The following is a 25,590-nucleotide window of genomic DNA, read 5'->3' as shown; positions in this document are numbered from 1 at the left end:
GCCAAAATGCTTCCATCACATTATAAAGTCCTATGGCCTTTCTGAGACTGAGAACTAGCAACATCTCCACCCCTTTTAACTCATATTACAAAGAAAGATTTTAGTTTTGCGATTTAATGAAGCAGATGGAAAACAGCAGTGGTGAGAAACTGTGCACATATTTCTCCTACTAGCTTGTTTATCAAAGCCTAGGTGATACATACGTTAAATTCTGTGAAACAAAAATCAAAATTCACACAATTCGGCAAGTTTTTGCTGCAGGGACAACAGCTCCCAATTGGGTGGCTGTGACATGCTATAGAGGAATATCTAGAGAAAAGACCAGATAGCTTGCAGGGAACTGATGGATTTTCAGTCAATAATGAACACACTATTTTCTCTCCCACTTGCTTTGAGGGGAAGCCATGCTCATCCCACAAAGCACTTTGAGTTTAACACCAGTCTCACACTGGTTTCTGGCCAAGGCTTGGAATGGGATTCCCAGCCCTGTGCATTCTCCTGCAGAGGAAGCCACGTGGAGCGAAGCCTTTGGGAAGTGTTGACAAACACAAGACAAATTTAAAACTGTGCTCACTCCAGACGTGCAGGCACAGCAATCCCTAGAAGCAAAGGTCTCATGACCAACTGCCTTTCCCCTCCTTCATGGTTCCGGCACAACAGCAATGCAGATAACTAGAAACGGGCTGGTGCCCCTCCTTGCAGCCAATTCAACCAGCTTTGCTCGGCCCTTTGTGAACACAGCATGTGCTCTTTTGTACAGGGCGAGAACAGAAAAGGTAAGCAAGCATGGAAGATCGATTCTTGATAAGTCTTGTCACGCCCACCCTGCTAGGAAACAAGGGAAAGCAGCGGAAATCACATTCTGGAGATTACATTCCCAACATTCCTAAAAACTGCAAGTCACACCTGCTTCTTCAAGAAGTTTCACTGCATTGGTGGGAAGAAAAACAGCTGTTTGCATGAAGACCTGCAGCAACACCTATTTTATCATTTGCAACTATATTCAGGTCATCCTTGAATTCCTGTTGGAAAATTTCCATCACTAAATGATGCGGTCAGAAAGAGCGACTGCACTGCTTAGTAACAGCAATCTCTGCAGTCCCAGTTGCTATCATTACCCAAATCCTGTGGCCATCAAGCGAGGCAATTTCTTGCTGGTTTCCCACTACCAAATCTGTGGAGAAACTGGCAGGAAACTGCAAGGTGGCTCACCAGCAGCCTGGCGGGCAGGTAAGTGGCTGCTGCCAGGTGGAGAGGGTGGGGGGGTGGTGGAGAGCACATGAAGAAGGTTCTCCCAACAAAATGCACCCAAGTACTGAAAACATGAAAAAGACACATTACCTTTTTCCCCGTTTGTTTCTCCACCATGTTGTTGCTGAGAGAGAAATCGTCCGATTGTGGTGTTTTAGAACACCCACCCTTGGGCATCGTTCTGCCTTCCTTACTTGTCCTTCATTTATGCTGCCGTCGCTTCATCATCAACTGTCTGCAAGAAGGAAACACACAGGTGAGCCATGGCTTGGAAGAAAAAGGCGGGGGAGGGGATGACCGCTAACAATAATCAAGACCCGGGCTGAGCCTCTCTGGACCCGGGCAAGCCAAGAGCCGTGATGGGAACCAGCCTTTCCGGTTCACCTGCGAAGGAATGCAGGCAGCCTCCCAAGGCCACCTGAGAGGCAAATCCTTGCATGCAGAAAATGGCTCCAAAGGACAATTTTTCTGGATTCCTTAAAGGGATAATTTTTTTTTTTTAATATGCATACATGTACATGCAAATATGCACCTACTTTTTCATCAAACTGCAATTCCTTGTTCATATGTCTGATGCAATTAAATTGAATAGTCCTGTTGCTCATGGGAGTGTCATATAAAGCAATTTATAGCAAATGGTAAATTGCCAGAGAAATTTGCTTCTGATATCAAACAAGAAAGTGAAGATGGGAAACTATAAAGGCGGCACCTAATGTTTTTCACACAACGGAGAAAATGCCTTCCCCAAGCCACTCAGGGTTACGTGTGTGTGTGTGTGCGCGCGCACACACACACACACACACACGTCTAGGCGAAGCACAATTCACAAGCACAACAACAAAGCTTTGTTATCCATGCTGTGAGTTGCTTGGTTACAAGATTAAAAAAACAACTGAATTTTACAGCACATAGTAGCAACAGTAGTAATAGTAGTAGTAAACATTGTAACCTATCTCCAACAGACTTTACAGTCACTATAGAATTCAACCACATGATGGCCTTGTTTTAACCAAAGGAGACAGAGCACCAAAAAAGGTTTCCCTCACTACCTACCACACAGAGAGTGTTGCCACATCCCATTATCTGGCTACCCCTATGCAGCTAGCTTTCCAATCCAGCTGAAAGAAGCTGTTCAGAAGCACGGAGACTCCAGTACCATGACTAATTAGGGAGGAGTTGGGGGAAAGAGGTGAGTAAAAAAAATATATCATTCTTTTCTCTAAGGAATCCTGAATTTTTTACAGCATGCATCGTGGGGAAAGAAAAAGAAAAAGGAGAGACGTATACCAGGCTCAAATCGATTCTCTTTAAAGCAAGAGCTCCATGAAAAACGTAACAGCTTTCTCACCGCTTTGATGCCCTAGGTCCAGTGACTGAGCACAAAATAAGCCACACAATAAGGGTTCAAGACAAAAAATTCCTAAATCCATATCTTGGAAACGATGTCACACTACGTTATAATTACCAGAGTTTTCTTCTATTTTACTGAATTGTGGCAGTAAGATGTTCTACAATATAATGAAAGCAGCTGAAATTTCATTTACAGCATGGGTGAGTAACACATTAACTTGCAGGGTGAGTTATCTGAATTTCTTTTATTCAGCCAGATATCTGGCCTGCTCTATTTACAGGTTCCTGACCTTTTCTAGCATTTACAGCTCTGAATTACAAGTATCTTGGACACTAAAGCCAACACTAAAATATTAAGTAGATAAATCCCCAATAATCCTTTGTTTCTAACATCAGCCTTGAAAGCCATTTGTCAGTTGAAAAGACAAGATATATTCTTTTAAAATAAAATTCAGCCAACAATAGACTCCAACTAAAAAAAAGTATAAAAAGTGATGCCGGAAAATATGCAGGTATCAAATGGAGCCCTTCTTTTTGTTGGATTGGTGAGTCCTTTGACCTGTGAACCACAAATACTGATACCATATAAATGATGAAGGTTTAGGGAAAGCAAATGGTATTCAACTTAAACATTGATGACAAGACTCAAAAGCAGAAATGGAGGCAATCAAAACAGTTTGTAAACTATTCTATAGTTGCTATTAACCAACAAATCTTCAGGGAAAGACTGTTTGTACGAGGGAAGAGCTACCATGGTTAGGGCTGCTCAGTCTCTTAATACATCCAGTACACCCGGGTTCTCAGTCAACAATAATAGCATCGTATGCATGAAAAACACACAAGTGTCATACATGCATACAATACATACATACATTCCTTATGTATTTTTAAATAAATGCATTAACGACCAAGGAGACCCATACATCCTTTCCTGCTAAAGAACAAAAATCTAGCCTGCACACTCCTCACCCATATAAAAGAACATTTGCATTTCCCAAATTTTGCTCCCCATTGCCTCTTGTACACTTTTGGTCAGATTTCTACTAAGTACCTTCCTTATACTGCCCTACTTTTCCTTTCATTTATTAATTTATACCGTTTGCCATTTACGCAAGGGCGCTTGCCCTTACATGGCAAGGCCCAGTCTTCTATATGTTATGATCACCTCTAACTCTGTTAACATTGGCTGCTCATCGTGGCTATCATACAATCCTTTTTAGGAAGCTAGCGGACAGATTAACCGCATCAATAGGCAAATGCAACATTCCCTGTTAGCAATGAGGACAGTACTTGCCAGTTTGGGCACACTTTGGCTAGTATGCCACCAGCACAACCAAAATCCAACTTTATCCCAAGCAGGTTTAGACCGTTAAAGGATAGGATTTCTATTGTAAGAGACAACCTTGCAAGTCAAAATACGATTGCTTATATCCCACTAAACAGAGATACGTGCCCTGTAGTGCTACACTCAGAATATGCTCCTCATTTAGTAACTATAATCCAGTTAGGCAACTCTTAGTGGTTAGTTAAGGCCCCAACTATTCCTGCATAGGAAAAAGGTGAGGTGCCTTTTCTTCTTTTCAAAATGCTCATTTTTCAAACATAAGCCCCCATTAAAACATCTTCAGATCCTAAAGCTTCAACCAAGCTCCCTTTCCTCAGAAATTGCTTCTTTAAGATCTCATAGATCAGTGTTTCTCAACCTTGGCAACTGGAAGACGTGTGGACTTCAACTCCCAGAATTCCCCAGCCAGCAAAGCTGGGAGGTGAAGTCCACACATCTTCCAGTTGCCACCGCTGAGAAACACGGCCACAGATCATTCAAAATTTCCAATCAATTGTCAAATCAGGGGGGAAAGTTAGGTCTGGGCTCACAATAAGCAAGGGGAACATATTGCGTCATCATCTTCATTTTGTGATGGCTGACACAAAGAGCCTTGGTAGTACAGTGGTCTAAAGCACCCTGTTATTAAGACCAGCTGCCTGCAATTACTGCACGTTCGAATCTCGCCAGGCTCAAGGTTGACTCAGCCTTCCATCCTTTCTAAGGGAGGTAAATTGAGGACCCAGTTGTGGGGGCAATAAGCTGACTTTGTATAAAGATACAAAAGGATGAAGGCTATTGCTTAGCGCATTGTAAGCCGCCCTGAGTCTCCGGAGAAGGGTGGCATATAAATCAAATTAAAAAAAAAAAAATTAGCCGGGCCCCGAGAAATAATCAAGTCAGTAGTCCCTTATTCAGCCAGAGCTTCTGCATGACATCAGCAGGCGTCCTCATTTTCTTTAGTCAAACACTTAAGGTAAAATAAAAAACAGCCTGTGAGAAATGGGAGCCGGGACATTCAATCCTTTCTGAATATATTCACTGACAGCCACCTCCAAATGGATATTCCAGTTCAAAATGAATCCACGAAGGGCATTTGGCCATGCATTTGGTTCAATTACGCTCGGGGGTGGGGGGGAATTGCTTGCTTGTTCTGGAGAGCAAGAGAGCCATTTGTAGTTAGGATATATACCTATTTTACAGGGAGGTTGAAAACCTGGTTTTCTGAGAGCCAGCCAGACGGATGGGATGCCAGATTAATTCCACACCCCTTCTGTTCATGTAGCTGACTCATTACACTTGGAAAGCTGGCTGCCTCTTGGTGTAAACAGAGCACTGGCCTATTTAGCAGCTTGAAGGGAGTATTATATTTGCACAACAATTACCAGCAGTGCCTGAAATCTCCATTTTGTTTTACAGCACATTGTTAAGGAGTCTGAGGTGGGGGAAAGAGCAGAGTTACAGTTACACACTTTGAACCAGCCTTCTACCAGTGGGGGAGGGGGGGGAATGGCCTCTATGTTCTTTTTTTTTTTTTTAAAGTCTTGCCTTGTAAAAATGGTCAGCTATAATTTCTTACCATCTACTTTCCTGAACTACGAGTCTGCTTTCTATGCAGAATATTATTTAGAAAACAAGACAGCTCAACTAAAGTCTTGTCCAAGCAATTTTGTCTCTATGGACACCTAAATAGGCTTGGAAAGATACTATATAATCCTCCAATTATTCTCAGCAACAACAAAGAACAAAACCACTATTTAGATCTGGCCAACAACTAAGCATGTGCAACTGGACTCCACCAAGCCCTGCCTAGGTATCTCTACCTATTCAACCTGAAATAATAACCCTCCCCATGTTAAAATCATTTTCATAAACCAGTTGATGAAGTTCCTCTTTGGGGGAAAAAAAGGGTATAAGGGATTGAGGCGGAGGGAGAAACCTTCCAGAGACAAAGCAGCCTATAAATCACAACGGACTTTCAATCTGTGAAACCCTATTATGGTTAGGCAGATATAGATTAAAGAGAAGGGGAGGCTAACATGCAAGCTAAGTCTGCCCTGACCTGAAAATGACCGGAAAGGCCAAACACAGGCAGTTTGGAGGGGCCTCTTCTACCCACAGGAGCCACCACCTCCACCTGGCCAGCAAGCCTGCCCAACAGAAGCTGTCCTGGAAAGTTCAGAAAAATTATTCAACAAAAGGGCAGGTTAGGAGTTTAAATGTCAGTGCTTTCATAAAAGCTTTCTTTCTTTCCTTTTTTTTTTAAGAGAGAGGTGGTTTTTCTCCTAGTTCCTAGACCTAGTCTCTGGGTGGGAAAACGTATGGAAATGCGGCACCCCCCTTAAGGGAGGGTGGTGAGAAGAGTGATGTGAGGGGGCCTTGCGGGGAGCCGGAAGGTCCCATCCTGCGGAGGCTGCCCCTCCCTCTCCCCCTCTGGCTTCCCCTGCTTTGCCCTCTGGGAGACTGGCAGGCTCTCCTGCCACCCGGTGCTTTTTGCGGCTGAAAGGCAGCTGCAGACTTGGAGCGGGGGGTGTTTCTACAAGGGGTGTGTGCTGGGCTGTGCATTTCCTCCTCCCCCCGCCACCCCATGCAAAAGGTTGTGAAAATGTCCGGAAAGCTTCCCTTTCTCTGAGCAGTGGCTCTTCCTCGACTGCAGCCATGCTGGAGAATAATGGGGGCTGAGGCCAGCGGAGGTATGTGTGTTCACTCCAGCATTTGTGGAAGTGAGCGGCCTTGAAGTCTGAATATTGTTTGTTTTAAAATGAGCTTTGTGTTCAATGTTTATGGTACTGTTAAGCACTGTTGCCTTTTTGTGGTTTCAAGACTTTTTGAAACTACTCTGGATCCTCTGGGATGAAAAGCCTATTAAAAGTAAGGTAAAGCCAAATAAAGTAAGTAAAGTTTGAAATAGTGCATGCCACAAACAAGTTATTACAAGCTGCTGTAATATCTCCAGGCATTTTAGCTCTATCTCTTCTTCCTGCACCGGCACACGTGGGATGCTAAACGAAGTGCTTGGTGATAATTATATGCTTTTTAATTTGATCAGACTTCAGTCCATAGGCAAATGAGAAGCCTGAACCTCTGGTCTTGGAAGTATTGCTTCAAACCCAGAAATACAGGTTCTTCTCTAGGCCACTTCTGGGCCTGCTGCTTTTAAGGATCCCTTCCCCCCCCCCCCAATTTTAATAGCCAAAATTTGTTTCCAAGGTGCTTCTCTCTTTATTTAAAGGACCTCTCGGGCCTAGAGGCCGTAATAAAGGTTTGATGGGGGCGGGGGTGTTGAGAGGGAAGGAAGAGGCATGCTTCAAATATTAGTTTGGCTTAATAGATTTCAGAAATTTCCCTAACATTCAGATGTTGATTTGATTATTCTCAGATTATAATATCATAGTAATGATATGGCTTCCATCAAAAATCTGCCCCACCACAGTGTTATTAGTTTTAGTTGTGTACCAAAAAATATACAAATTTAAATAATATTTTTTTCTGAAGAGGCACTTGTAGAAAGACCCTCTGCCATTCTAATCCAGGACAGGCTCCTCCTTTGAATGGGACAGGTACCTAAATAGTTTGAAGTCTAGCTACTATCTGGATGGAGACCTCCAAGAAATCTCAGGCAGGAGACCCAACCGGCAACTCAAAACATCTTGGAAAAAGGCATCAGAAGATCACTTCTGCCCCGTATACTCCACTGATGCCTTGAGTCAAAGGAGACTTTATTTTTACATTAACTTAACATCTAATGATCAGGGCTTTTGAAATAAAAGAATGGAATCAAAATTCTCTTTAGACAGGAAGCTACAGCAGCTTTTAAGGACTTCTTAGGCTGCGACTTCATTTTGGAGGTTCTGCTGACACCAGTCAGAGGAAGTGCAATCCAAGCACTTCGGGAACAGAACCTGCAAGAGAACTCCAATGCTGAGTTAATTTAACTGCTGCCAACTTCCATCACCCTGGGATTCTGCTTAAAACCCGTAAGAGCTGGGGAGGGTGTGTTCCTGATCTTCACTGGTTGAAGGCATCCAGATCAGAATGACCCGACATGCCCGGAAGTGAGAGCCCCGAAGGAAGAGAGGTGGCTGGCAAGCAGCAGCTGTGCCAAGGGGATTTGGCCAGTACAACAGCAGGAGCCCAGCCTGCAAAGCCCCCAAATGAGCCAACGTGAAGATGCAATGGTTTTATGCCCGATGATAGGGAGCCAGCAATCTCTGCTAGGCTCCAAGGACTCTGAATGAAAGGCCCCTGTTTTTTCTTTGCTCCCAGCTCCACCGAGTACTTACAAGCTTCAAGGGGAGAACATTCAATTATCCACCCAGGTTCACAGCCGAATGGTCTATGCGGTGGACTAGGCCACTCTTAAGGCTGTTCAGAGGCAAAATGGGTGCCTGTCGTGAGGTTTTATTTTGCACCATCGAGCGAAACAAACCCTGGTAACTCCATTGTGCACAGAAAAGGAAGCCCAACCATTTTATAACTTTCAGGTTACAATGATTTTTCTTCAATTTCAGTTCCCTCTTGGGAACGCATAGTATTACATAGTTTTAATTGATACTGAGAATAAGTAAAAGGATGATTAAGTAACAAGCATGCAGACGTCCAGATACTGTAAATTTTAAACAAATAAATTTAGGCTTCTGTGAACGATGCAGAACCAAGTGTAACTGCCAAGGCAGAAACCTGATGTGCATTTGTCATTAAATGCTTCCTGTTAACTTTCGGTATAAAGAGCGAAGGAAAAGGTAAGTAAACCTTTGTGTGACATTCCAGTATAACTTCTACTATTTATTATGATGTTTTTCCTGCTTAATGTGCACACTCATTTAGACAATCCAATTTCTCATCTTGTTTTTTGATCATTCTTCCCATTTTTACTCTTCATTTTTGTCTATTGTTGTATTTTTAAAAAAGTTTTTATCTGTAAGCCCCAAATCATTTGGAATCAGGCAGCATATACATTTAATAAATAATAATAATGAGGATCAGTATTTTTGAACTATTCTGAAACAGAACTTAGGATCTTAATGAGTTTGTTTCATCTTCAACTATCAAATAAAGAACTTAATGGAGCAGCAGCCCTAAAAGAAAGGAATCCTTTTTCATTAGGCAATGAGATCATTAAAGAACCTGCTTGCACTTCTGGGCTCTTGCAAAAAGCAGAGCCTTTCCAAGTGATGGGGAAGGGCCACTCCAGACCTTCTTCTCATTAGGCCTCCTCAAATGTTGGAAGTCCAGGGAAGCTTCCTTCTTCACATAACACTCTAAAATTTCTCTATCTGCCCTATGTGGATACTGTAAAAGCACAGAAATAAATACTCTTAATTCTTCTCTAGTCCTGAATTCAAAGGGTAAGATGAAAAGTATTATGAATTTATCAAGTTACCTCCAACTAGCCTAATCCAAACTAGTAGTAGCAAAGAGGTGGGGCTATTTCCATGCCTGCTCTCTATGAAGTCCTTTCTATCACCCAGAACTACAGCAAAAAGAAGGTGCTTTAGAGAAGGTTGTAATATTTAACAAAACAGGAAATGTGTTAACAAAAAGAGGCATGCTGCTGTGGTACAAAAATAGATTTAGCTGACTGCTAGTTAGTATTATAGATGCACTCTGTTAAGTCTTCTGCCTGCCTGTCCTACGTAGTAGGGACACAATAAAAACTCCTCAGTTTAACCACACATAGACTCAGTTCAACCATAGTTTCAACTGGTAAACAATGAGATCAACCTAATCTGAAACCATGAGGGAATTCCTAGAAGTTTGGCATCAGCCAAATCAGCCGTCAATACACACAAAAACCACATTTGCACACCATTCAAAAGAGACAACAAAAAAAGCTAAGGAAATAAAAACACATCCTTTCCAGCAGCCAACACCCAAATAAGAAAAAAAAATTCCCTATCATTCAATTATGTCCTATTCCCAGAGACTCTCTGGACAAATCCCCGCAGTTTACTTGGCAAGGTTTTTCGAAGTGGTTTGCCACTGGCTCCTTCCTAGGGCTGAGAAAAAGTGACTGGCCCAAGAGCCCTGGCTGGCTTTGTGCCTAAGGCAGGACTGGGACTCAGGTCTCTTGGTTTCTAGCTCAATGCCTTCACCACGACATCAAACTGGCTCTCAAGCAGGGATTAGCACCAGACAAACAATAAAGCAGAAAACAAAACCCTATTCAAGGCAATACACCAACAACACTAGCAGGGCAAACTACTGTATATAAATAGGGTGCAATCCCGCACTCACTCACACTGATGATGCTATCTAGTTAGGTAACGAAATATCTGCATGCAAACAACCAAGCTCAGAGAGCATCAAAGACTCCACAGTTAAATCCCGAGTATAAATATTCTCTTCTATCGAGAATAAGTGTGACTACAAGTTTTATCTTTACAAGCATAACACTCTCAAATTTATCTCCTGAATGGTGATGCCTTTGTAGACTTTCTTTAACCTAAAAGAAAGAAAACCAATGTAATGACCGATGTAAAATCCTGTCTAGGCCTTAATGATTCTCCTGTTTTGCCGGTGAGATTGTACTAGTCCAACAGCAAATACTTCTGCTGATTCATCAGCATGAAGGCATCAGCCGTAGAGCTCATTTCAAGGGGCTGCAGGAAGCATTCAAAATTAAACAGAGAAATATTAGGGGATTACCAGAACCACAAGGTTCATGCTAAATATAAACTCCAAATGTCTTTATATTCTGGAAAGATGCTTCATCACAAAGTATGACACTACTCCAACTCCCAACACTGAAAACTCCAGAATTTTTGCATTCATAAGACTGGCTTTTCAGCTAGTGAGTCATTCTGCTGAATTTTCTCACAGACAGCCAGGCAATGAAAAGCAGAATTAATTCAGCTGCAGCTTAATTATTTTATTTAAAATTTGTTTACTTAAAATAGTTCTACTCTCTTTTGAATATTTTCTACCTAAAAAGATGGACATGTTTTAAATAAAATAATTCAAAGTAGAATCCTGGCATTTCCCCGTTATGGTCATTAAGCAGAGGCCTGGTGCAGGCCACGCATGAGCTGGGGGTGTGCTGCAATGTTGTGCAAAGTCACAGCCATCACAGTCCAGTCCTGCATTGTGGTATTTGGCAGCAGCAGCCCTGAACTGGGCTAGAGTACAGTAGAGGCCCAGAGTTTTTAGCAGCCAGCCAACTGCCCCTGCCCCAGCCCTAGTGCCTGCGTTGTGACTCCCAAGTACTGCCTTGGGCTGCTTTCCCAGGTGCACAAGCCTGGGGGAACAGCATGATTCCCCCCCCCCAGCACTCCCAAAGATCTGCCATGCACCACTTCCCTTCAGGCATTTTTCTCCTGCTGCGGGGAGGCTGCGTAGCCCATCCAGAGCAGCTCCTGGACCCTCTTCACATCAGCTTCCAAAACCTTCAGTAGCTCACAAGAGTTCACACGATGCCTCTGGAGACTTCCAAAGCCCTGCGTGGCTTGGGAAGACTTGGCCCCCATCCAGGGGTGAAATGCTCCCAGTTCGGACCAGATCACCCAATCCAGTAGCGATGGCAGCGGGTGGTTCGGAGAACCAGTAGCAAAGATCCCTGCCCCCCCCCCATGCCCAGCTGAGCCGCGCGATCATCAGAGGCTGTTTTTTTAAAACTTTTAAAAGCATTTTTTCCTGCAACCTCTTCGGCCGAAAAAATGCTTTTAAAAGTAAAAAAAAAAAAAAAAAGCCTATGATGATCGCGTGGCTCAGCTGGGATCGTCAGAGGCTTTTAAAAGCATTTTTTCCTGCAACCTCTTCGGCCGAAAAAATGCTTTTAAAAGTAAAAAAAAAAAAAAAAAGCCTATGATGATCGCGTGGCTCAGCTGGGATCGTCAGAGGCTTTTAAAAGCATTTTTTTCTGCAACCTCTTCAGCTGAAGAGGTTGTAGGAAAAAAAATGCCTTTAAAAGCCTCTGGCAATCCCAGCTAAGTTGCCTGATCGTCAGAGGCTTCTAAAAGCATTTTTTTCTGCAACCTCTTAAGGTTTTAGAAAAGTGCTTTTAAAAGTAAAAAAAAAGTTGGCCACACTCACCATCACATTACTCCCCCCACCACCAAGCCACACCCACAGAACCGGTAGTAACAAATTTTACATTTCACCACTGCCCGCATCCATTTGTTTGAATTAAGAAGGGTGTCAAGACGGACCATTTTAATGTTGACTTTTCCATTTTAATAACAATTTTAAATGATTGCAACAACAACAAGCAGCATTTCCAAATCCCTGAAATAAGAGTTGCCCACAAGCCACAACCATTTGCTTAATCCACAGCAAATTACTCTATCTCATCCTTTCTCTAAGGAGCCAGGAACAGACTGCACTTCCATTTTCTCTCCTGGGCATTTGAGTCTCGCAGCCATCCTGCGAGGAAAGTGAGGCTGAAATAGTGTGACTGCCTCTGTGCAGACCCGCTCCCAGATCTCTTTCAGCGTTAAGCGAGCCTCCTTCTTCCCCTCTGGCTCCCAAAGGGAGCTTTGCCGTTGCTGGAGCCGGTTGTCTTCTTAACTGGGCTCTTCTAGAGTCTCGGCAGTAGCGCTTGGATTCAGCGTTCTCATGCTGGGATGCAGAGCAAGAGTTAATGACGGGCTGCAGCTTTTCTTCCTTTTACATCATCATCTCAACCACCTCATCCTACAGCTATGGTTCCCTCCAGGCCCAAAGCTTTCCCTTTCCCCTTGTACATTTTTATTATTTATTCCAAGTGGCCATTTGATTGCTAACTAGCTTTTGTAGTGTTTGTTTGGTCCATTTCAAAGTGCATTATAAGCTTCTAAATGTTGTTGCTTTCATTTCTTAATCTGGTGTCCTAATTCTGGCTGCTTTTGTAAATCCGAGGAGCTTCACCCTCTTGTGAAGGATGTCTGCAGAGGGCAGCAGGACCTGCCGCCCCAGCACCGCCTGTACAAACCCCGGCCCTGGAGGCAGCCTGGCCCTGTTGTCTCCTGGCAACGTAGCTCAAGCCAACTGCATGGATCTACGAAGTGAGCAAATTGATTTCATTATCTACTTTTGCGCATCGTGAGGAAGAAAAATCAAATAATGGGCACAAAAGTACATTCTGGCAATTATTAACATGGGCTCAGGTAAATGCATGAGAGCAACTGGAACAAAAGAGGCGCATGTGGATTTCACGGCCTCTCCTTCAATCAAGGACGGGCAGCCTTTTGGAGACTAAGAACAGCCCACTAGTTCTGGAGGGTCTTGCTGTCAAAGAACGGACTGGCCCAAATAAAAACTGCAGCTGATTTAACGCAGCCGGTTATTCTTTTCTAAAAGGGTCACCACCATCAGGGCATTTCTTTACTGCTCCACCAGCAAACCTCCTAAGCGTAAAATGGTTGTGTGTTTCTGCAGAAGGCAAGGGCCAGAGAGGCTCACCAGGGACACCAGACACATCGACAGAGGCCTCCAACTCAAAGGCTGATGGAGACTGAACAAGCTGCAGCCTAGACTGTCTTATCTTGCAAGGAAAGAGAAAGGCAAGGGGGAATTAATATTTGCATCGTATTACTTTCCAACTACTGAAGAGCATGACTTGCACACAATCACTAAGCATTTCAAAATGCTGTTTTTACGGTCAATCAGAATGGAAACATATGATACAAACAGGATTCTTTTTTAGTTTTTGATCCACATAGTTTATTCATGTCTATTGGTGAAGTCATTTAGAACACACGTACAAAACTGAAAGAAAATTACTGCAAAATATTCTTAATTATACACTTAAAACTATATCCATAATAACTCTGACCAAAGAAGCATCCAAGCAAAAGAAGGAATGTCCCTACGATTGGTTACAATCTCTCACATTTCCTGGTTCTCTTGTATTTTACTGCTTGTGGGTAAATCAATCTCACAAACAAGGCCTAGCAGATTAACACAATTCTCCAAAAGAATCTAATCCTACAGACTTTGTGGTATGTTACAGTTTGGGCAAGAGAGTACTGTATTAGAATATCAGCACAAATACACATTCATCTTACAGATTGGCAACGTGCCGACGCTTATCTCTGAGGAACGAGCTCCCATCAGAAACATGAAGGGAACACAGAGGACAGACGGCAGGAAATAACAGCAAAGCTCACAGGACAGACAGATTCTCTCCTAGTTCTCATTCTTAAACTTTCCCTTTTCTCATTTCTAGTGAGGAAGGGTTTGTGACACTAAAGTGTAAAAAATGTCTTCTATATCCGTTCTTGTTGAGTCTGATGTAACATGCCATTGGAAGACACATTTTGTCATCTTTGGAGTTTGAAACTTTGACTTAAATGTTACAAAAACACTGCAACATGATAATGCAAATACAGGTGGTTTCTCCTCCCCCCCCCCCAAACAACCAGCTCAAGCAGGCATCACTTGGTGGAAAAAAGCACCTTCCTGCAGCTTATGTACAATTGTTTTTTTAAATACAGGACAAACATAGAACCTATAATAATATGAAACAGAATTCAAGCTGGGCTTACTAAAAAAGCTCAGACACTGGTTAAGATGTAAGCTCTGAATCAGGTTTTAATCCACTCTCAGCCTGGGTAACTTTGACCCATGATTAACTTTCAGCCCAACCTAGAGATGCCCCAAATTCAATGGGGAGAAAAGCCAGCCATGGCTCTTCATGGAAAAGGGGCGTTGGTCTTACCTGATAGCCCTTTCTCATGGAGGTTGACAGAAGAATCCAGGTTGGGTTACTCTAGCCTCGTAGCTCTATTGACTTGAGTTGAAATTCTGAGGACATGCCTCCCCGGTAACAGTCCCCAGCTGAAAACGAAGATGAAGCGAATCTTGTAGTCCATCTCTAGTCCAAACGTAGCTCCTCCCAGACTCTGGACAAGACAGTCAACTGGGTGGGAATGGATTCTCCCATCGACCTCCATGAGAAAGGGCGCATCAGGTAAGACCAACACCCCTTCTCCATTGGGTCGATGGGAGAATCCAGGTTGGGACATACCTAAGTTTGGCTGTCCTATGGGCGGGAACTGCTCTGGTCTGGAGTCTCCGCCTCCTCATGCCGAAGGCCGCCTCCGCTGAAGCGTAAGTATCCAGTCTAGAGTGTCGGATGAATGGCAACTGGGACATCCATGTCACTGCCCGACAAATTTCTTCCACAGAAGCCTGCGTTGCCCAGGCTGCCGTCGTGGCCACACTCCTGGTTGAATGCACTGTAATCCTTCTAGGCACTGGGAGAGCCTGAAGCTCATAGGCCCTGGCAATACATGTCCATAGCCAACAACCCACAGTGGAAGGTGTCACCTTGTGGCCTAGAGTTGACGACTGAAAAGAAACAAACAGGGACTCAGTCTTCCTGATGGAAGCAGTCCTTGTGATGCAAACGCGGAGGGCCCTCCTAGTATCCAGAGTATTCCCATTTCTTCTTCAAGGCGTGTCGAGGCCCTGGACAGAAATCAGACAAGATCAACTCCTGTGCTTGGTGAAACAAGAAGTTCACCTTTGGAAAAAAGGCAGGGTCCAACTGCAGAACCAACCTGCTTGGATGAAAAACAGAGGTCCTTTCTCACCGATAAAGCCGCCAACTCTGATATCCATCTGGCTGATGTGATGGCCACCAGGAAAGCCACCTTACACATGAGGAGACGTAGGCTGGCCTCTCTTAAGGGTTCAAATGGTGCCGCAGTAAGGGCCTGCAACACCCTGGGCAAATCCCAGGTAGGGTAGCAGTGCACCACTGGGGGCTTCAGATTGGAGGCTCCCCTGAGGAAGGCTCGCACTCTGGGATGGTATTTATTATACAATACTATTTGATATGGGATTTATTTTATCAATGGATAGATAATAAAACATGGAGATGAAATATGATATATGAAATGAAATTAAGATAAAATGTGTAAAAATTTGTCTTTTTTTTAGTGGAAAAGAAACAGGTGTCATATATTGATATCTTGAAGAGTTTGTGAGCACGAAAAGATTTTAACCGACCGAAACACTGTCTGTAATTGTTTGAAAGGATGATGCTTTTATGTTGTTTTTTGTTTGGAAAAAAAAGTGCAGGCTTATGCGACCATGCGGCTTCCGTGGCTCCCTACTAAATAGAGTATGAGTGGAGCGGTCAGGAACTCCAGGCCCCTTTCTGCAGCTGTGGATAGTCCAGGGGCCCTTGCCGATGTTACTGGCCTGATATGATCAGCTGTGAAGTGCAAGGAATCGGGTGCAGCAAACTGCCGGAAAAGCCTTTGAAACTGCTCCATTCTCCTCATCAACGTGAAGAATCCAGGGATTTTAATCAAAAATTTCCCTCAGAAGTTCTCAGAGCTGAAAATTAGTGTCCAAAAGAGCCGAGACTGAGTTGAAAAACTGGGGACCATTACCAGGGAGGCGTGTCCTCAGAATTTCAACTCAGTGAATAGAAGCTACAAGGCTAGAGTAACGCAACCTGGATTCTCCCAACGACCCAATGGAGAAATAAGCATCCATCCATCTTACTCTAACAGGGATCGACAGTCGAAAGAGGCAGACTTCCTTTCTGGTGCTGAAAGCAAAGAATCACCTCCAATTTATTAATGTACAAGTGTGGCCCTTACTTCCTACTATTTTGGGGAAAGAAAGAACAGGACCCATTTCTATTAATGTTTGGTAGTTCCAAACTTCTTGTTTTTTCTTTGAGAGTAACAGAAATTATTTAAATCTTCCATTTTTATCTTACAAATAATGGCAAGCATCTGAAAACCTGAACCCTCCCTACCATTAGAAATACTATAGGTTCTTAGCGGACGTGTGTAGTAGTAACTCTGCAAAAGAGTATAGTGAGAAAAATGTATCCAGCCAAGAAACAGAAAAGGAGGCGACCAAGAGGCTGGGCAAAGTCCAGATCTAAATTCTTTCAGGAGAGAAATGTTGCTATGGTGCAGAAGTAGACAATCTCCTTAATGGCACCCATCATTATCTCATACAACATCTGCAATTAGGTGAGCCTCCACTCTCATGTGTTTTCTATTGCCCAGGCCCTTCTTTGATTTTTCAGAACACAGTAAAATGGGAAAACAAGAAAAATCTCAACAATGAAAAAGCAAGAACTCTGTAATGAAACATGGTAAAAGAAAAGGCTATTTCCAAGAAAAAGGAAGCTAGAATCACTTGGGCATGTAGGAATGAGACTCCGGAGGTCTGAACTGATGTTCAACAGCATCACAGAAGCAACTGGGCAGAACCAGAACAAACACAAGGAGCAGATAGGGGAGCAAGCAAGGCTAACAATTGTCCATCCCATAAAAACATCAAACGGTATCCATCACAAGAGAAGGTGCAAGTGATTCAGAAAGCAGGAAAGCTCATCTGGCAACTGACTGAACCCAAAGCTTCAGAAGACGAGTTCTGGCGAGAAGCATCACAAACTGCCTTGTTTGTCATCAACTGAAGCTTCCAGACTGAAAGGCAGTGGGAGCCCAAAAAGAGGCAGTGATTTCTTTGGGATGATAAAGTGCATCAGGCTTACAATTAACTACCTACAAACTTCCCTGAATGAGAAGCTCCAAAACAGTGCTCATTCAAATACGGTGCAGAGGATCCTTTTGTCCAACTGGGACAGAAGGGAACGCATAATACACATCCCAAGCTCCCCAAGAACTCGTGGCTAAGTCACAGATTCACAATGCAATGCAAGCACACCAATAGCCTTCACTTTTACAAAGACTCAGTAGCTGGATTTTGTTGAATGTAATCCTTTATTCAAGTCATTATTTTCTTCTGCAAACATACTGATATATGGTAGTGTTAAGAGTGGTGCAAGAATGCATGAGTCATCTTAGGAATTCTTCTAGTTTTCAGGGAACATAACATCTACCTGGCAAACTAATTCAATTGCTTACCTGGGAAAGTGAAGGGAACATGGTGTGGGGTTTGGGGTGAGGGGCAGATAAAAGATTTTATTTATTGCAACATAATCAGAAATATAAGGAATAATTATATTATATTATTAATAATTAATAATTAATTAATAATTATATTTCCATGGCTTAGGACCCGGTTATTTACGATACCACCTTCTGCCTCCGATAACCTCCCACCGGCCAACACGCTCCCACAGAGAGGGTCTCCTCAGGGTGCCGTCTGTCAGGCAATGTCGGCTGGCGACCCCCCGGGGAAGAGCCTTCTCTGTGGGGGCATCCGCCCTCTGGAATGAGCTACCCCCAGGGATACGACTAATCCCGGACCTCCGGACCTTCCGCCGGGCCCTGAAGACTTTTTTATTTCAGCAAGCCGGACTGGGTTAAAAATTGTAATTGGGTGAATTTTATGGGTAAGGGGTTTTAAATTGGAGTAGCCAAAGATAATTTAATTTTGTTTTAATTGTATTTTAATATTTGTATTGTGTGTTTTAATTTTGGCTGTTCACCGCCCCGAGTCCTTCGGGAGAGGGGGCGGTATAAAAATTTAATAAAAAGAAAAAGAAAAGAAAGAAAGAAAGAATTAATATACATAAACTCATAGACTTATGTCAATAATTATATCTTTGTTGTAAAGCCTTAATCATGTCAATTAAGTGAGAGTGAGAGCAATTGCCCAGGCACTTATTTTATCCCTTTCCTAGCATTTTCCCCCTTATTGGACTATTTTGTTCAGGCTGTTCTGTGCCTTTCCTTTTGTTGTTAGCCAGTACCATTTTCTGATTGGTTCTTGTCTATTTTCCAGGGCTCTTTTAGCAAAGCTTCAAATTTCCCTGCCATCTTCTGAGGGAATGGGCTTCTGCCCCAGACTGGGACCTTTAAGATAGGCCAGACTGCAATTCCTCCTGACTAGAAACCATGGAACCTGTAGTCAAACACACCTAGAGGGTACCTGATGATGGAAGGCTATTTCAGCCCCTTTTAACTGAGAAAAGCAGGAAATCAGGTATTGGTTCTAATGCTCATAAAACTGTTAGAGAAAACGTTTTATTTATAGAAATGCTTGTGAAAACATTTCCTCACCCTCCCTGAGCCAGGCTACATCCTTAGATAGATGGCACAGCCATGAAAGGCAGTGGAGTTGTCTGTTGCGCCACACTGGCAAAAAATCTTCTTATGACCAGAGGTGAAAGCAAGGCTTGTGGCTCATTCTGCTTTACCTACCTGCATGGAACAATACTGACATTTTTCTGTCACTTACATATAGCTCTTTTACTGCCACTGGTCCAGATCGTCCGAGTGGAGATACTGAATTGTCTTACTCCAGATAGCAGTTTAAAATCTGTGGGAGGCCCACTTCATCAGAAATGAAAAAGTTCCTGCCAGCAGCCGCACCAGCAGGAGCTCCTCAGTTTATTTTTTTAAAACCTTGTAACAAGCTAGAGTAAGGAACAGACTTAATGTAAACTGAACTGATCAATTCCTACTCCCAAGAAAGATGAGAACTTCCAGAGACAGAAACAAGCAAAAAGAGAGATGACATTCTGTAGTTTCAAACCGGACTTCTGAACTTGTAGGCACAATTAATCCACACATAACCAAACCATCCTGTGGGAAACCAGACAACCTGGGCTAGGTTAAAACTTTTGTGTAACTATGGAGATAATGGAGAGTTATCTAAAGAGGTGGACTAATAATGCAAACTACTTCTCACGAGTATAGTTCTGAAAGCACTGAACAAATGGCCCTGTGATCTATAGGACGTAATGCTGGATTTGGAGCTGTGGGGTAACTCTCCCATGAAGCATATTGGGTGGCCTGGAACAATCGAGTACTCTGATCCCAGGGTTCCTTACAGGGGGATTAAGAGGCTGTACTGGGATAGCACCTCATATGTTGCCTGAGCTGCTGGATGCAAGATACCTTCCCCTTTATATTAACCAGTTACCAATGTGATAACTGGTTAATATATAGGGGAAGAGAGAGTGCTCTGCTACTTCTGCTTGTTTCTCCCTGTACCTGAGGGATGAAAGGAGCCCGAACGCTCCAGCAGGGAACATCTGCATGTCAATGACCTCCCCAACCTTTCAATCTTCCAGAGGAAGGGAGGGAGGGAGGGAGGGAAAGAGGAAGAGAGGGAGGGAGGGGGAGGGGGAGGGGGAGAGAGAGAGAAAGAGAGAGAGGCCACTGTGGGTTTTGTTCTGCCTCTTCTTGCCTCGTGAGTGAAAGGCCCGCTTGGCAATCTCTATTCAGGCTCTTTATGCCACGGGAACATCTTTGTAGTGGGTGACAGAAGCAGAAAGGAGGAGGAGGGGAGAGAGAAAGAAATGAAAGCTGATTTATGAAAGAGATTGGTAAGGAAGGGAAGACATCCCACACTGACCCATTTTCCTTCCTTTAGTCAGATCTGAAGGAACAACGTGCCCCACAGTGATTAATAAATAAAACAGGGACTTAAATACTGCAAGAGACCAGGGCATTCGGCTATCTCATTTGAAACACTGCTGTCTGAAAAATTATAGTCTGAGAGGAAGGCCCACCAGGAACCACAGGCAAGATCAGACCCATTGCTGAGGTCATAATCAACAGCTGTGAGCAAGGACAGAGCTACCCTTCTTTCTCCAAAGACCACCTCAAAAATCATGAGCTGAAAAGACTTTCTGAGGCATTCAACATCCTCGGGACGTCAAATCATCCTATAATTGGAAATGTTAGAAACAATTACAAAAATGTTCTGTGCACTAAGAATCTTCTAACAGTGGCTAACCTCTGTTCAGCAAAACAGCAAGTGGGACAGCAGTGCCAGGGCAAGGTTTTTTCCCCTTTAAAAAGCCCCACGTCCAAAGAGGGAAGCCGATATTTCGTGCAGCTCTGCTCTTGTCCTTTTTAGGCCAGGTCCGACACCTGATACTTTTCCATCTGCTTTTGCTTCATTCAAATTCTGTCCGCTTCTTCCCTACTACAATAGTAGGAGCTAAACATAAAGGGCAGGCGCTCCGGTGCGAAAAGATGGAGAACTCAAAGCATTTTGGTAGCCTCACCATTTTAAAACTTAGACACACAGCACTGCTGCTTGCCTAAAGAAAGGGCAGAATCTTGCAGACACCATAAAGCATCGAAGCTTAAGCGGAATTAGTTCATTGGAATGTTATTCCCATATGATGAGAAAGAAGCCATTTAAGGATTCTTCTAAAACATAGTTGCAAAACACCAAAGATCTTCTTTCAACATTTATACTGAATCCAGGGATCTAGCTACGCACGTTCTCAGTTAATGGCTCAATAATGAAAGAAACCCCTTCCCTTTCTTTGCAACCAGCTTCCATTTATCTACCCTGGCCTGATTAATCTCTGCTGCTTCAGTGACATTTTCTTCATTCTACAAACCTCTGAGAATCTTCACATTCAGATTATACAATACCGAAGGAAGACGTCCTGCACGTGCTTTCTAGGAAGGCCTGTCCAGATCTGTTTAATCTTCTACCTTGAGCCCCCAGGAGCAGGGCATCATTATGTCCCACTCGGATGCCTTATAATCTTTCTTTTCAGAAATGTGTTATGTTATTCTAACAATCACAGCTTGGACAAGGGGGAATGTGTATGTGTAAACCTAACTAACAATGGGAGAGAAACCAGGGACAAGTAACATGTAACTAGGAAAGTGCCACCGTGCTGTAACTCATAGGCAGATTTTCACTGTGGTGGTGCCCTAAATTCTGGATTGTGCTCTCCCAGAATCACCATCTTTTTTAAAAATTTATCTCCTCACCTAGGTTTTCCCTGTATGTCTGTTGAATGAACATTTCTTGTTTCTCCCATTTCATATTTTGTAAACTATATTAAAATACTGTTGTATGATCAGCAGAATAAAAGTATGAAGGAATCCAGAAAAGGCAGAACTAGAGATACTAGAGAAACAGAATTGAGATATAGTTAAGTACGATAATTTTACATGAAAAGTCATTGGGATGAACACCTATTTCATCTTTAGGCTGAAAAGTGATTACCAATAGAAAGAGAATACTCCAAAACAGATTTTTCCTGTTGATTATGTTCCATCAACACTATTAAAATGTAGCATCTTGATATGTGTCTGTCAGCAAGGACAAAATCCTCCCTCTTGAGTTGGAGAAACAGATCTTAACCAAAGCTAATGATTATTCAGGACTTGGAAGGAAAATATTGTTTTATTTTGCATATACCAAGAGGGAGGTTTGCCTATGGTTCTGTCAAAGAGTAATTAGTTTACCAAGGCTCAGTGGAATCTGTGGGTTGGACTTATTGTTTCCTTGTTATGAATAAAAGCCATTCTCTGGTTTGCTAAAAAGTCTGGAGGGTACCAGTTAATAGGACCTCAGCTGTAGTGTAAAAAATAAACTGGATACAGTTCCATATTTTAAAAAAGGAGTGGGGAAAGATAAACAGAATTCATTTCTATCAGAAAGGAGCAGACCTGCAGAACACTCTATGGTTTCCTTTAACAAAATCAGACATGCCAGCATTCACAGGCTCAAACAAAATAATCAGACCTGCAAAGATTCAGGTGAAATAGCTTTAAGCTTAACACTGCAGGAGGAGAAATGTATGTGATGAATTTAAAAACATCGGCAATTCTCCCCCTCCAAGAATACAAATAAGGTGGATATCACAGGCCACAGCAGTTTAAATCTGGCATCCGAGTGAAATGGCTCAATTAGCATTAGCAATCCAAGTGCAAAATAAGAACAATAATGATTTTATAGCAGGGAATCCCGGAATGTTATATATTTTACACACACACACACACACACACACACACACACACACACACCGGAGCTGAACTGGGGCAATGGTTCACATGCCCAGAGAGGGATATATATATATATATTCTCTCTGTGTGCGTGTGTATGAATGTGTGTGTACGCGCACTATACAGAAAACAAAATGTGGAATGTTCCGAAGCAGTTCCATGACTGAGAAACAATCTTGCTGAACTATTCAATTGGAAGCCATGTTTCAATTCTGACAATGTGTAGAAGCAAATCTGCAGCTCTGAATAACCACCGCTATCCCTCACGATCAAGAGGTTTCTCTGAAAAAGAGGGCCACTGGTTCATTGGGAGGGGGGAGGGGTGCGATGAAAACAGGCCCTAAGCCAGAGAGCTTCTCAGTCTTCCAGCAGGACTGCGTAGGTGCTGAATTCTGCAGCTCATCACCTTAGCAACAGCTCTAAACATATGTGCAGTGACATCAGCTGATTTTTGAAAGCTGTAAATAGGGACAATAGCATGGAGGAAAAGGCTGGACCCAGGCCAAGTCCTAAAAAGCTACTCGGTTAAGATACTGTCACTAATGGAATATATGCAAACTTGTTTATGCATCCGTCTTCCCTCAAATCTTTGGAACGGGAGGTCTATAATTATAAAATAAAGCAGTTGGTCTGGTGTTCTAGTACAAACTGCAAAGCACATCGAAGCTGCCAGGGGCCTGCAAACAAGGGAAGGGCCGGCCGTTTTTAGCTAGAGTACGGATATTTTTCACCCTTGGAGCCATGCAAACTCAGGGTTTTCTGAGAGTGAGGCTTTAGCAGAAACCAAAAGAAATGTTGCAATTCCATTTCTCAGCAGTTGGATATTCCAGCCCTTTTTACATCTTCCTATATTCCTTTAATACAATTAATGCAGGGAAGCCAGAAGCAAAGCAGAGCTTGTTTGTCTGGCCAAGCCACATTTTAAAGAAAAGGAAAAAAAAGCAGAATAAATCACCGAATAGGAAGAAAAGTACCGTATTTTCTGGCGTATAAGATGACTTTTTAACACATGAAAATCTTCTCAAAAGTCGGGGGTCGTCTTATACGCCGGGTGTCATTCTCCTGTAACCAGGCAGACCAGCCCGAAAGGCTCTGACGAGCCAAGCTCTGACCATCCCAGCTGGGATCGCCAGAGCCATGTAAAAGGAAAAAAGTTTCCCCCCTCCAGCTTGCTTACCTTAGCTGCTAGTCACAACGCTTGCCTTGCTTGCCTGAAACCATTCCATCCGCAAGCAACTCCCTGCCTGCAATCAAGCAGGCAGGGAGTTGTGGACTTCAACTCCCAGAATTCCTCAGCCAGCAAAACAAAGCTGGCTGAGGAATTCTGGGAGTTGAAGTCTACAAGTCTTAAAGTTGCCAAGGTTGGAGACCCCTGTTCTATTGGGTAAGATTTTCCCCCTTTGGGAGCTTTAAAAAAAATAGTTAATTGGGGTTTTTTTTAGTTGTTCTTTTTTAGACCTAGCCATTTAAAGTTTAGGAAGTTTTAAATTTAGCTTTCATATAAAAATAAAAATAAAATAAAATAATATTTGTGCAGCTTTCTGAGATTTAGTGTGTTTCTGTAGTGTTTCATTCTAACTACACAAACACACAAAATCTCACAAAGCTGTATGTGGAATTTTGTGTGTGTAAAGTGTGAAAGTTGTTTTTTGGGGGCCTTTTGTGGCTGTGTGAGGTTCCTGCTTGTTGCAGGGGCCATTTTGCGTCTAGCACAGCTGCTTTTACATTGTGGGTGAGCCAGTTGATGTTTTTTAATTTTTCTTTGGTGTGCGTTGGAAGAGGGGTAGTCTTATATGGCGAGTATAGCCCAAACCCTATATTTTAACAGGAAAAGTCGGGGGTCGTCTTATACGCCGGAAAATACAGTATTCTTTTTGGTTGGCTGCTGGTTGGGAGGCAGGGCTCAGCCAGGAACGGAGAGTTTCCAGCTGCCTGTTGGTCAACTTGACTTTTGTTTTGTCCTCATCTCCCTCCTAGCTCTGGGTGAGTTTTGCCCCCCCTCTCCGCCCATAAACTGAGATTGGCAGGAGTTTAGATACCAGCATCTTAAGAAGGAGACAAACCTGCCATCCTAGAAATAGAAGAGTCGTGCACCTTACTGCCTAAAATTGAGCTTCAAAACAGCTCAGCGGGCAGTCCGAGTCCTTCCTCAGTCAGGAAGACTGAACACCTGGAGGGAACCCTGTAAATAGAGGGTGCATCGCATGACCATGAAATCACATAAAAACCACTGTTTTCCCACCTTTCTTGCGCTTGGTTGATTTTATTTGGTATCATTTAATGAAATCCAACCAATAAACTCAGAATGAATAACTGCTGGGGGTTCGGTAGAAGACTGAGAGACACAGAGATCAATTCAGGCCTGAGATCAAATGGGTTTTTAAAAAATGTCACACACACACACACACACCCCTAAAAAGATTGGCTATACTAACCGTTATACCATCCATATTTAAAGTGAAATGCCTTTTAAGAAAGACATTATATACTTGCATTGCATTTGTATGTGATCCTTCTGCAAAATCATTCAAAATTGTATGCTAAAACTAAAGTAAAAACAAAAATATTAGGCAAAGTAATTGCATACGCAAGTATTAGGATGCTTGTGGCCTGTTCAGTGGCATGAACCCGTTTTCCCCAAGTTTCTTTTCCCTCCTTCCTTTATGACATGAAATTCTACAAATAGCTCCTGGGAAGATAGCAAACAGCTGACCAGAAAATTACTTGAAAAAAGAGAAGGAGTAAAATTTTGATCCTTCCATTTCCAAAACCTTATCTAGCTTTAGCTCCCAACTGTTAAAATGAACCTTCGGGAAGTTATTTGCTTAGAATAAAAGGATATCACTTAATCAGATGTGGACCGAATGCGTTTCACCCGGCCTTTGTCTTGGAAATTCTGCAGCTACCATCCCCTTAACTCCATTGCTTTCAAACCTTTCCCCATAGGAAAATAAAGCAGGTCTCTCTAATATGCTCATGGAACAGCAAACCTCAGTCGTGCAGCTGCCAGCTAGTAGCATTTTACCAACACATTCTTAAACA

General features: G+C 42.9%; 1 protein-coding gene across 2 annotated transcripts in view; it reads right to left on the bottom strand.

Moving 5' to 3' along the window:
* Positions 1-25,590, bottom strand: part of ANKRD11 (ankyrin repeat domain 11) — a 118,850-nt gene that overhangs the window by 31,892 nt on the left and 61,368 nt on the right. For both annotated transcript variants that reach the window (XM_034426630.3, XM_087877084.1), the window contains one exon: positions 1,342-1,486. In XM_034426630.3, coding sequence (XP_034282521.1) covers positions 1,342-1,428 — 87 coding nt within the window. In that variant the 5' untranslated portion in view covers positions 1,429-1,486. The remainder of the gene's footprint in view (positions 1-1,341; positions 1,487-25,590) is intronic.

Source organism: Pantherophis guttatus, chromosome 11 (genome assembly GCF_059756535.1).
Source record: "Pantherophis guttatus breed Tessera chromosome 11, ASM5975653v1, whole genome shotgun sequence".
NCBI lineage: Eukaryota > Metazoa > Chordata > Lepidosauria > Squamata > Colubridae > Pantherophis > Pantherophis guttatus.
Note: the sequence above shows the minus strand (reverse complement) of the source record. Positions and strands in the feature narration are given on the sequence as shown.